The sequence below is a fragment of the Ischnura elegans genome, chromosome 11 (assembly GCF_921293095.1).
Source record: "Ischnura elegans chromosome 11, ioIscEleg1.1, whole genome shotgun sequence".
Taxonomy (NCBI): domain Eukaryota; kingdom Metazoa; phylum Arthropoda; class Insecta; order Odonata; family Coenagrionidae; genus Ischnura; species Ischnura elegans.
In genome coordinates this window covers 650368-663257 of record NC_060256.1, presented here as the reverse complement: position 1 = coordinate 663257, position 12890 = coordinate 650368, and the positions used below count along the sequence as shown (strand labels likewise).

The 12890-nt window shown below is 40.2% G+C and overlaps 1 protein-coding gene across 3 annotated transcripts in view; it reads left to right on the top strand.

Annotated features, from left to right (window-relative positions):
- LOC124168149 (cystathionine beta-synthase) overlaps nt 1–12890 on the top strand; it is a 189486-nt gene that overhangs the window by 56756 nt on the left and 119840 nt on the right. For all 3 annotated transcript variants that reach the window (XM_046546273.1, XM_046546274.1, XM_046546272.1), the window contains one exon: nt 1168–1382. In XM_046546273.1, the coding sequence (XP_046402229.1) occupies nt 1168–1382 (215 nt within the window). The remainder of the gene's footprint in view (nt 1–1167; nt 1383–12890) is intronic.

Sequence of the window (12890 nt, the reverse complement as noted above, 5' to 3'; positions counted from 1 at the left end):
TTTGAAGAGAGTAAAGCAAAAAGAGCAACAAGTGCTATCACTGTTTTTATGGGCTATTCTTGATTATGTTGGTATTTTCCAACCCTAAATATAAACTGATCTGTGAATAAAAAACTTTGATGTTTCTACAATTTGTAAATCAGCAAAGTTTTTCATTCACAAATCAGTAAGATGGATTTCTACAACGTGAAGGCCTCTACTATTCAGTGCATCCTGAATATAAACACGATAGACAGCCGCATCATCCCCTAGGCGCTCCTGGCAAAATGTTGTGAATCAGTAGATTAAACCTGACTGTGGGCAGGTGTAAATCCATGAAAAATTTGATGATATGTAGATGAAATTTAGATCAAAATTATCTTCAGTACTGAGGTTGTTCTGAGCAAAGTCAAAAGACAACTATTAAAGCAAGTAAACAAAAGTAAAATCAAGATAAGTGGGCTCTTTGGGGCTGAGGTTATGCTGCACAAAATCAAAACACTGCATAAAATCAAGAAAAGATGTAAAAATCATTTAAATTCTCTTCGCTTTCTGGCCTGACTTGAGTATCACTGCATAAATAATAATAATAATAATACAAGACTTGATTTAACATCAAAGTGTTTAAATCAAAGTTTTACTGTATTTATAATTGTAAGAAAAAGCATTGATCCAAGGACGGAATCTTGGGGTACCCATTACTTTGTGACGTATTGGTTGCTCTCTTTTTCGTTCAGGTTCATAGCTATTTTTCAGGTTTAAAGGTAATGTGGGAACCACTCAAAAGTTGTACCTCAAATACCCAATTTTTGCATATAATCCAACTGTTTAGTATAATTGACTGTGTCAAAAGCTTTTTTGAAGTCTGGTAATAAAAATAGGTAATAATAATTTATGGGTAAATAGGTTGGTGTGCTTGGATTCTTTGCATTGTACAATTGGGAAAACCATGCAACTGAAGGTCGTATAATGTTCCATGGAATGCATGTATTTACGCCGAGCAAATCCACTTACATCATTCAATCAAGGGAGTGGTTCTACTGGTGGTCGTTCAGCTGATGAGGTTCCACTGTATTGCTATTGAATAGGTACTGAATGCTTGTGATAGAATACCTTACTTCTGTTTAAAACTTTCATCACCTATTGCTATGATGTGCATATGTTGATATGTTTGATTTTGTTGTCCAGGGTTGGGGTTAGCCTTAGCGTCTGCTGTTCGTGGGTATCGGTGCATAATAGTCATGCCAGAGAAAATGTCAAATGAGAAGGTAGATGTGCTGAGAGCTTTGGGTGCTGAAATAGTGAGGACGCCCACAGCGGCCGCTTTCGACTCCCAGGAGGGTCACATTGCTGTTGCCCAGAGGCTGAGCCGGGAAATTCCAAACTCTATCATTCTTGATCAGGTGAGTCTTTATTTTTGGTAACTCTTGTTACAATTTTTGCTAGAAGTATTGAGATAAACTAGGATTGCTAGTAGTTTATTGAAAATAATAGGAGATCAGTGACTGAACAAGCATGGGCTGTGCTGAGATGAAGGCATGAAATAGTGATGGGTCGGTTCTGGTACCCAGTTCTCGATACTGCCGGTTCTTGGCCTGTGGAACCGGTATCGAGAATGGATTGCATAAAGTCGGTACTTTGGAACCAGCTCCAAGCGGTGGCAAGGATTTGAATTTGGCACCCAAAGTCAAAATGGTATACAGCATATTCAAGGCCAAAAGGTGAAGGAAAAAAAATTAAAAAATGCATGTAGAGTAGAAGCCCGGTTTTATGAGTGCTCATAATCCCTCGGAAGTTACTAGCAAAGCTGAGTGCTCTTTCTATCCGAAGGAGTGGAATAAACCCACCCAAGTCTCATAATCGTTCGTATTTACAGTTTTTCTTTGGTTTCTGTGGTATTTAATGGAGTTAAACTGGTAGAGAGTCATTATCAGGCACAATATAATTGAGTATCAACATATTTAAAGAAGGAAACAGAGTATTTCAATTTAGTAATCATAATCATAATTTATTCAACATTAAACATAATACAATGTAATAGTCTTCGTCAAAGAAAACTAAAGCTAGAATATACAATTTAGAGTATTGCTCTCCAGAAATTCATTGAGAGAATAAAAAGCTTGAGTCACTATCCACGAGTGAAGAACAACTTTAAACTTTCTTAAAGTACAATTTCTTGCCTCTTGAGGTAAGTGGTTGAACATGCAAAGTTTAACATGGTCAAAAGAATTTTTTGTAGTTGACAGCCTACAGTGGGGCTGTAACAGATTATTTTTGAGCCTTGTGTTGTAATGGTGGACATCAGCACCAGTTTTATGGCTGTCAATATTCACTTTTACATTTATTAAACATTTAAATATATATATAGACTGTTCAATGTCATAATCCTTTGCTGCCTGAATAGTGGTTTGCAGTGTTCCCTTACGTTAGAATTGGTAATAATCCTAATGGCTCTTTTCTGTAGAATGAATAACTCTTTAGATGAGGAAGAATGGCCCCAAACCTCAATGCCATAGGAGAGGTGGCAGTGAAAAATGGCAAAGTAAACTGCTCGAAGATGTTCAGCAGGAATGAGTGTTTTCAGTTTTCTAAGAAGGAATATGGCTTTTGATAACTTAGCAGTTGTAGAGGATGTATGACAATCCCATATTAGTCTGCAATCAAGGTCAAAGCCCAGTAGCTTTAAATTTCTAGTGTGGTACAGAGTAGGGCTTAAGGAGAACACCATTTGTTGGGTTTTATTTGTGTTAAGGGCAAGCCTGTTTGCTGAGAACCATTCTTCGGCCACTGAAAGGATAACATCCGAAGGATAGGTGGGGTCATTTAGATCATGTATCAGAGTAGTGTCGTCAGCATATAAAACTGACGTGCAAGGAAGATGGTGTGGGAGATCATTTATCAAAATTAAAAATAAAAGAGGACCGAGGACTGATCCTTGTGGTACACCATGTGTTACGTTAAGAGGGGCAGACAGTGAATTATTCACTTGAACACATTGCGAGCGGTTTGTTAAGTAGGACTCCATGAGTTTTAATCCAGTATTATTGATACCATAATATTGTAATTTTCTAAGGAGTAGTGGATGGGAAACACAATCAAAAGCTTTAGAAAGGTCACAAGCTGTTAAAACAAGAGAGGATCTATTTTCAAAAGCCTCCAGTAAGTTATCGACCACATATTTGATGGCAGAAGATGTAGAACAACCTTGACGAAAGCCATATTGAGAGGGTGTAAATAGATTATTATCGTGAAAATGATTGTAGAGCTGAAATTTAATGACTTTTTCGATTATCTTACCAAAACCAGGAATTATAGAAATTGGGCGGTAATTTGCTGGTGAGGTTCTATCACCTTTTTTATGAATAGGGACTATTTTCGATATCTTGAGTTTTTTTGGGAATGAGCCTGACTGAAAGAAAGTATTGCAGATTATTGCAAGGGGTTCACTGAGTGCATCTGCTAATTGTATGATAAGGTTGGCAGATAATCCATAAATGTCGGTGCAGTTTGATTTTCTGAAGCTTTTGATAGTTTTAAAAATGTCAGTGGGAGTAACCCACTGACATTTGAATGCAGGTGCGGTTACTGGGAGTTCTCTAAGAAGATCAGTGGCGTCAGCAGATGGGCTCTTTAAAGAGGAGATGATGAGATTGATTGAGTCAATGAAATGCTTGTTCAGGCTTTCAGAACAGAATGGGAGTTCTGAATTGAGATGTATAGAGCCAGTTTCAGAATTAATAACTTTCCAGGCTGCCTTTACTTTATTGTCAGCCTTATTAATTAGAGTACCATTTGCCATAATTTTTGACTGATTTATTTTATTTATGTACTCCTTCTTATGAAGAAGCCAGGCCTTCTTGTCCTCGATATTACGAGAGTGACTATATTTGGAGTGAAGTTGGATTACTACAGATCGTAAATGAGATAATTCCTTAATAAACCACTTATTACTGGGCTTTTTACCTTTAGTTTTGGAAACAGTGTTCAAAGAGCAATATGAAATTCTCAAAAAAACAAGTGAAGTTATCATTGCCATTTTGATATTGAAGGAGCGAAAACCAGGTGACATTGGACAATAGAGATTTTATATTTTCACCACCAATATGAGAAATATGCCGAGTAAATGTAGGAAGATGGGTCTTACATACGGGTTCAGAAACTCTTCTTTCAGTGGTAAATCTGAAGTCCAAAGCTAGGTGATCTGACAACCCTAAGTCAGTCACGTTGACATTATAAGAAGAGGCTGGTAAGCTTGTGATTATATTGTCAAGGCAAGAGCTGGCTCTTGTGGGCTCTCTGTTTACACAGTGCAAATTGAAGGACATGAGCAGAGCAATGAGGGAGTTTGTCTCTCTTGTGTCAAATCGAATATCGACATTTAGGTCACCACATACAATTATAACCTTACCAAACTTATAGAGAGTAACTAAAATTTGCTCTAGCTGCTGGTAGAAAATTACAAAATCACCATTTGGGGATCTATATAAACACACAACAATCACATGGTATTCTTTCACATATATGGCACTTGCCTCACAATGCACTTCCCTGCATAACCCACTGATGTTGATTATGTACTTTAACAGATAAGTACTGGGCAGCATAGATTGATGTACCACCATTCTTTGCTTTAATTCTGGAGAAGGATGTTGCCAGCCTGTAACCCTTGATATTGGAGATATCAAATTCCTCAGTTTTGAGCCAGTGCTCTGTTATACATAGAAAGTCATACGGGCACTCATTGACTGAAACTTCTAGGGCACTAAGTTTATTGCGAAGGCATTGAATGTTTAAACACAGGATTGAGGACAGACCACTGTGCACCTTTACACTGTCAATACTGTTATTATGATTAGAATTATCAGACAACTGGTAGGAAATGATAGAGTCCTTTTGATCTCGAATAACTACTTCTGTTTCATAAGGTGACACCGGCGCAGAACTTAACTTGGTGCCAAGTTTTTTCGAGCTATCCGAAAAGAATACCATTCGAACAGAACATATTTGGGCCAGATTTGAACATTTCTTAGAAGGTGAATTTTATCACTATCGGTAGATACGCGAAAGGATGCGTGATTTCTAAAGATTTCACTTCCACGACCCCAGTAAATCTACCTTTCAAATAGTCCACAACTTCTTCTGGTTTTGTGTCCTTTGGAAACCTCCACACGTGAAGACTACTCTTGCGAGGAACTCCGGTAAGATTACCACTCGCGTCCTCACTGACGTCAGCCGTGCCCTCCATCGGCTTCCTTCGACGTCTACGCTTATGCTGAACTTCAGTGTAGTTTTCTCTGTCGGTGGATGAGGGATCACTGCCTGTGTCACTTCACGAGTTTTCGCTACCAGATCCTTCACCTTTCTTGAAAACATCGCGATAGTTTCCGTTACGGCTGATTGCTGCAGGGTTCTTGAGGCTATGCGTCGTCTCGCCGTTGTTGTTTAATTTTCCTGCTGAGGAGATAGTTGGCTTAGTATTCACATTGGACTTGACTGCGTTTTCTTTGACAACCGGTTCGTCGATAGATGGTTCCACACCCTTCGTACGCGACTCGGTCGCACAATTATTAGTCGCAAGCTTTTCAGCGAAAGTAACCCTCTTTAGGGAACTATCAATGGCACAAGATTCACTTCTCCTTTTCAAACTGCCGAGCTCTTGCTTCAAGAACTCGATGTCAGCGGCCATGATGGCTAGCGTGGTCTTGCACGATCGGCAGGACAAACATCTCCAGTGTAAATCTCGATCTTCACAAACAGCTTTTTAAGATATTTCATTTAGCCCTGTACAGTCATCTCCAAAAGTAAATGTGGGAAGATCAGCCGCGACACTCCTAGGACCCAGCTCGAACCACGTCAAATTCGCATGGCAAACTTTCGGATGTTGGCACTGCATTTGAAAAAGGACGCGGTAAGAGGAGTTGGGGGTGGTTGGGGTGGAAGAGAAGTGGGATGAGGAAGCTACGAACTGCGAGAAGTCCTTCGGTTTGCGCCGTATAGTGTGAGTTGAATGGACACTACCTTTCGAGCTATTTTATCGGCGACAAAAATTCATTCGTGGACTAAAAACATACGAGCGAGATCCCAGGCAGTACAATCTTAGCCGGCATGAGTGACGAAGAAAGGCCTTAGAGAGCCCCTCGATTTTCCGATGCGTTGTGTTACGGGGCAACATCGCAACACTCGAATTTCAGTCCACTTATTCTATTTAAGCTCAAAAATTTTTAGAAAGGCGTCACTTATCCCTGCATCGAGCTCCAGATAATTTCTCCAAATATTTCTGATAGAGTGCTATTAAAATACAGCATAAAACGATTTTTGACGCCTCATGACCTCTCGCCTCCCCTATGAGAGACAACGTGAAATTATAATTAGGGATCTCACCCCTCCAATCTTACAAACAACTGTCTAGTTTTCTTAGTTATGCACATGGCAAAAATTCACTTTTGAATTTCTTTTTCAATAAGAAATGTTTTGAGTAGGGTTTGATTGTAATGGAAATGGTGAGAGAATTTTGAGGATTTTTTGCTGCAACTAAAAGTTCCTGACTGCTAAGAAGAAATAATTCGATGGCCGGGGGCGTGAAACAAAAAATCTTTTGGCTGGGGTGGTTTGGATTCGCAATCAAGAGTGATAGGTCTTAACTAATTCTTTGGATGTGAGAATTGAACGCAAGGAATTTTACAGCCAGCACAGCATTTCACCGTCCTTTAGGTGGGAGACTCAAACTTTTAAGTGCATAACTCTTACCTATTCGGATGCGATATCTAGGTGTTAGGTTGCATGCAGCCACAAATAGTAGTTTTAGGCCACAAATTCGCTTCTGGACATTTAAATTTGTTTTTGCATTAAATAATGACAGGTGTTTTTACGTTGATAGATAAGTATTGTGGTGGAAATCATCTGTTAAATATTTCGACAAAACAAACGGAAAACTCTCAACTCACAATTTCTAATAACCATTTATTATCTATTTTGGCAAACTATAATTATTCATGTTTTCATGCAAATGATTACTACAGTGCTTGACGTGTAAGAAGCGCAATGGTTTCGAATAATAAGAATGATAATAAAAAGACGCTCAGGAATTTTATTCAGCTTGATGTGCGCCATAAATATATTTAATCGGAATCGATGCTCTATCACTCTGTCAGTGGGATGGGAATTGGAAGCGAGTTTTTACTGGCCAAGATGTTATGTGCCAAGTCAGCACCGGTAAGTGTGCTAGTATCCAGAGTGTGCTAGTGACCAGACACCAAGTATATTGGAGTGATTGGGGAGATCCTTATGGCATAATCCTCTGGGAGAATTAACTTGACACCTTACGCGTTTACAGATGTGGGATCCTCCATAAGTCATATAGGGACATAGTCCGAGAAAAACCCTATGATGAAAGAGAGTAAAGCGGCCTTGCTTGGGCTTGGAAGGCGTTTTATTTCACTTGCCAACCCTTCTTCCGCGAACCGGAAATCTAGCGCCGCGGCGCTACATTATGATCATAACATCCTGTCAGTGTTTGGTCAGGTTAGGGAACTTGGATCCTAAAAAAGTATTTAATTGCTAAACGTTTCTTGAAATTGGAATTATTCATAATTATGGCGGATCATGTTGGGAATATTATTATTGCTTTCCAAGCAAGCTATGCATTGAAAGCTTGATTATTTTTTTAAAAGATATTAATTAATAAAAATACTATCGGCAGTTCAGTTTTAATATCTCGACCCTGAGAAATCAGTTGTCGGTTTTACTTTACTATGGAGTAGTTTGACTGATATTATGTGCTGTCACAAACATATCTGCCGGTAGAAATGCATAATTTGCAGTTATTTATCAAAAGATACTCTTGATTAACCAACAGCTATTGAGAAATTTGTTGTGAATACAATTTTATGCAAGATTATTTCTGAGTCCCACACGCCTCTACGGAAAAAATGCAATGGTGCCGACACCAGGTTCATGTCGGTGGATACACTTTTCTCCTGATAACTTTCTCCTTTCCTGCCTGCCCACCTGTCCTGAGTGAAGCAAAAGGCCTCAGTCACCGATCACGTCCTCAATTATCCACATTACTAATAAAGGACGCAAAATTATATGAGATCGCGGAACCTCTTCGATGTTTGGGTCAAAGAGCGTGAGTACAAAAGCTCAAAAGCTTCGGAGGTGAAAAATTGAGATAAATGAGAATGTGAAAGATGAGAGAAAATTTTCATAATTTAATTTATCATTTTATTTAATATTTAATAGCGTCTCCTTGGGCGTTTAGAACGCCTTGAAGTCGGGTCTTCATCGAGCCAATTAAATTTTCAAATAACTGTGGCCGTCGGCCCAAAGAATTCCACATCTCCACGACGTGTGCAACAGCTCTTCTGTTGTCCTGATATCATCGGACGCTCGTTCCATTCCAGCAATCCCCATATATTTTCAATTGGATTTATATCTGGGGATCTAGTCGGCCAGTCTAGAACATCAATGTTCTCATGCCAATAGAAGAATTGCTGGGCTAAAGCTCCTGTGTGAACAGGAGAATTATCGTGCACGAAGGAAACTGTTTCACCCTCAGGCACAATCTCTTTCAAATAAGGTAGTAGGTGATCCTCCAGCATATTTCCATACTGTGCCGCTTACATCCTTGTCGCCGTCCTCACTAGTGGCCCCGGACCTGCAGCCGTTATAGCCCCCCAAAAACTGACAGATATTCTGCCTGACCTCCGTCCTCGAATCATATGTTTCGGCTTTTACCTGCAAGATACAAATACACTCTTAGTATTATAGAATTGCTTATTTCCAATTCAATATGTTCAATTTTTTTTTAAATATGCCAGGATAAACATTTCCAGAATCTTATCTATTCGCAAATACCAGAAATGAGATATCTTATCACTATCACTCTTAAGTAAAATTGATATTGCAGCAACTCACCGTGTGAGGGTTGGACGCCAAAGTTTCACCATTCCATCTTCATCAGAAGAGAATGTTTTTTCGTCGGAGAATATGCAGAGGTCCCAATACGTTTGAGGAACGTCCACATATGTTTCAGCAAAACGCACCCTACGAGCTTTGTGCTCCGTCGTAAGGAACGGCTTTCTAGCTGGCTGCCTATGGAAAATTCCCCTTTCTCGTAGCCGCCGTCTTACTGTTTCATTGCTGCAACCCAACATTAGCTCTCGCTTAACGGCGGCAGCTCCTCCTGCCCTCAGCGGCTCGTTGAGAATAGCCTGGTGCATTCTCTCATCATCTTCAATGTTGGTGCAGCGAGGACGGCCGCTTCTCTCTCTACTTTGGAGGTCCTCATCTTCTCGTGCTCGTCGAACCCACTTGAGGACTGTATTCGGGTGGACTCCAAAATTTGCTGCCACTTCTGCAGTTGAGCATCCAGCGTTTTTCATTCCAACCATTTGCCCCCTTACGGAGGCCGAGGTTTCGCTGCGATCGCCTCTAGGCATGGTCGTAAGGCTCTCTACCTCGCTCCTAGCTTCGTCACTCGTGCCAGCTGCTATCATACTGCCTGGGATCTCGCTCGTATGTTTTTAGTCCACGAAAGAATTTTTGTCGCCGATAAAATAGCTCGAAAGGTAGTGTCCATTCAACTCACACTATACGGCGCAAACCAAAGGACTTCTCGCAGTTCGTAGCTTCCTCATCCCACTTCTCTTCCACCCCAACCACCCCCAACTCCTCTTACCGCGTCTTTTTTCAAATGCAGTGCCAACATCCGAAAGTTTGCCATGCGAATTTGACGTGGTTCGAGCTGGGTCCTAGGAGTGGCGCGGCTGAGCTTCCCACATTTACTTTTGGAGTTGACTGTACATTTACCGTGGAACATACGCGAGCATTGGTCGCAGGTAACAATTTTATCTTTGCAATCAAACAACTTTTTGCAGCAGCCACATTTTTGTGCGTCACTAACGGCCGCCATCTTGAATCAATGTGAATAAAACAATAATTCCCCCAATTTCAGTGATTTTATTCCCGTTCTTGTATTTTTTTGATCGCCGAAGAAAGCTTTAAAAACAGCTTAACTAGTCGGAATCAATGTGTTAGGTATGTGGAGGAAGTTTTTGGATAATTTTGCAAATATGTACATCATGCTGACAATACCAGTTTTGTCGGGCTTTTGAATGCTTAACCAGTACATCAGTCAGTTGAGAAAATTGGCCGAAAGATTCACTGAAATATGGCTTGATTCGGTGGTCGAAGATATTTCTCACACAGACATTTCTCCCCATTGGAAATGTAGTCAGCTTTCGTCTTTAACATCACACTGTTTATGGGCAGTCCTGCAGACCTTTGTTGACGAAACCACTTGAATAGTGCAGATTCCATTCGTGGATGTTCCCATTGGCACAAATATTATCGGCTGCTAGGTGTTCCTAGTTCGTTCACTACTGCACAAATTGTATCTGTCTTTAATGTTGTGAACTAGGTAAATGACGAGAAACCAAAGTTGAATCGCAGGGTTGACGGTACGACACTGTCAACTGCCGCTGTGTTCACCACGGCACCCATTTCAATCGGGCCTGGCACTGTGCCATTGCCTTCGATGGCGTGAAAGTGATATCTTGAGGCCACTTTCGGATGTGATGATTTTTCACCTGCTGCCGTTCACGGCATGGCACCATGAAATTTGGTCGCTTTCAGACGAGAAGACTCTGTATTTCACTGCGACCAGTGAAAAGTCATCTCATCTGAAAGTGGCCTTTTCAGCACATTATTGATTCAGAATATCTAATTCTTCATGGGAGAAAGTGCATCATTCTAGATATTTCTGAAAATTTTAGGATTGATAAATGTGAATTACATAATGAGGCTATGATTAATTTAACGGCAAATTCCGGCGGAGACATTGCAGTAGTTGCAACCCTGTCGATTTCTGTAACAATAAAGTCTGTTCATTGTCTGTCAGTTGGCTGTTCGTTCCCTGTTCCCTGACCAAGAGAGAACAGGCAGGCGACTGTTCGTAGAATGTAAATTGGAACGCCTTGTCTGTTCCTTGTCAGTGAGAAAAGGGTTACTTGTCTGTTCCCTCCCTGTTAAGAAAGCGGCATTCTCTGTTCCTTACCTGTTGGACCACAGACAATGAACAGGCAGGGGACTGTGCGCTGTCAGTTCATTGCCTGTTTTCTTAGGTTGTTTGTTCCCTGTTCCTTGACCAAGAGAGAACAGGCAGGCGACTGTTCGTAGAATGTAAATTGGAACGCCTTGTCTGTTCCTTGTCTGTGACAATGTGGGAAGATGGTTATTTGTCTGTTCTCTCCCTATGCGCATACTTTGTTCCTTAACTGTTCGCTGTTGCTAAGTTGGACATAATAGACAAGAGATGATTTATGTTAAAATAGAATTAAAAGTTGAAATTCATTTGAATGATTGTAAGAAAAACTTTTATTGTGCTTTTCCACATATTCCATTGGTTATAAATATCTTGAATAGTTGCAGAAAAGCAAGCTTTGTCATCATTAACAGAACAACCACTACATCAACAAATATTTCACATGCCTTCATCAAAGAAATATGTACTTCCTTAAATTAATACAACTCGGATTCTGCACTATGTCAATATAATACGTGTGATTTTAAAAGAGAAACACGCCTTTAAAGAATATTTATGAACACGATGATTTCACTTCTCACAAACAAACCTTCAAGAAAGACAGTCCTCTGACAATGTTTGTTGGTTCTTATTGGCGACGTAACGCACATACGCATAATACAAATACAATACAAATCTCAGTACTTGCTCAAAAACTTAAGAGACACAATAAATTATTAAATAAACACACTCAAGAACAAATATCACTTCGACTTTCACTATCACTGAATGGATGCACGAATTACTTAATTCGTCACTGCGGGCATTTAGCACAGGTTAAATAATAATCAAATAAATAACTGTTTTCTCCGCATCCAACAACTTCACCACAACACAGTCGACCATGTGCTCGTAAACTGTCCGGATAACGGTATCGGTTATTGGCGTCATTGTTTGCGTTTGCTATCTTCTATAGGTAGGTAGCAGCACCACGCTATCTTTCCGTCCTTGTTGAGAACCTGTTCACTAGCTGTTCACTGTTTTCTGTTCGTACCCTGTACCGTGAAACGGACTATGAACCGGCCCTTGCCTGTTGACTGTCCGTTCACTGTTGTCTGTTCGTTCCCAGTCCGCTGAAACCACAGAGTACATACTCTTTGGCTGAAACATACAGCCCCAGCCTGTAATTGGCGAAGTAAAGTATTTCACGTGCGTAAGCCGAGCAGATAGCTAATATAATTTGCGTGCTCACTTCAATAACCGTCATCCGTGGTTGATGGTAATCGTGATAATGAATTCAACCGTATATAATTACTGTTTAAGTAGATGATATTTTCTTTGGATTCAATCAAACTTCCTTGTACTCAATTAAATTTGGATTAATCCAAATTGTTGTCCAAATTCCGAAACTTAAAACAATTGTTCGTACGTTGTTCATAATCTGTTCTCAAAATCTCCAAAAGGTTCCAAACTGACAGCGAACAGGCATCATTTTTACGTAAATCGATAGGGTGTTTAGTGTTTGTTCACTGTTGTCTGTTCATTCCCTGTTCGGTGAAACATACTACCAACCGGCCCCTGCCTGTTAAAAGCTTGTTCACTATTGTTCCCGAAATGCTTGTTGCCTGCCTGTTAAGGAACAAGCTGCAAACAGAGTACAAACTGTTGGTAGGCTGTTCGTAAGTCGTTCCTACTTGTGAGTGACCCGAGATTGTTCGTTGGCTGTTTATACTCTGTTCACTAATCTCCAACAGGCTATCAACAGACTTCAAACGGACAGCGAACAGGCATTGTTGTTTCAGAAATCGACAGGGAATGTTACGCTAATGTGATTGGCGGGAGACAAAACAAGCCAATTGACCTTTGAATCATAATGAGATAGAGGAAG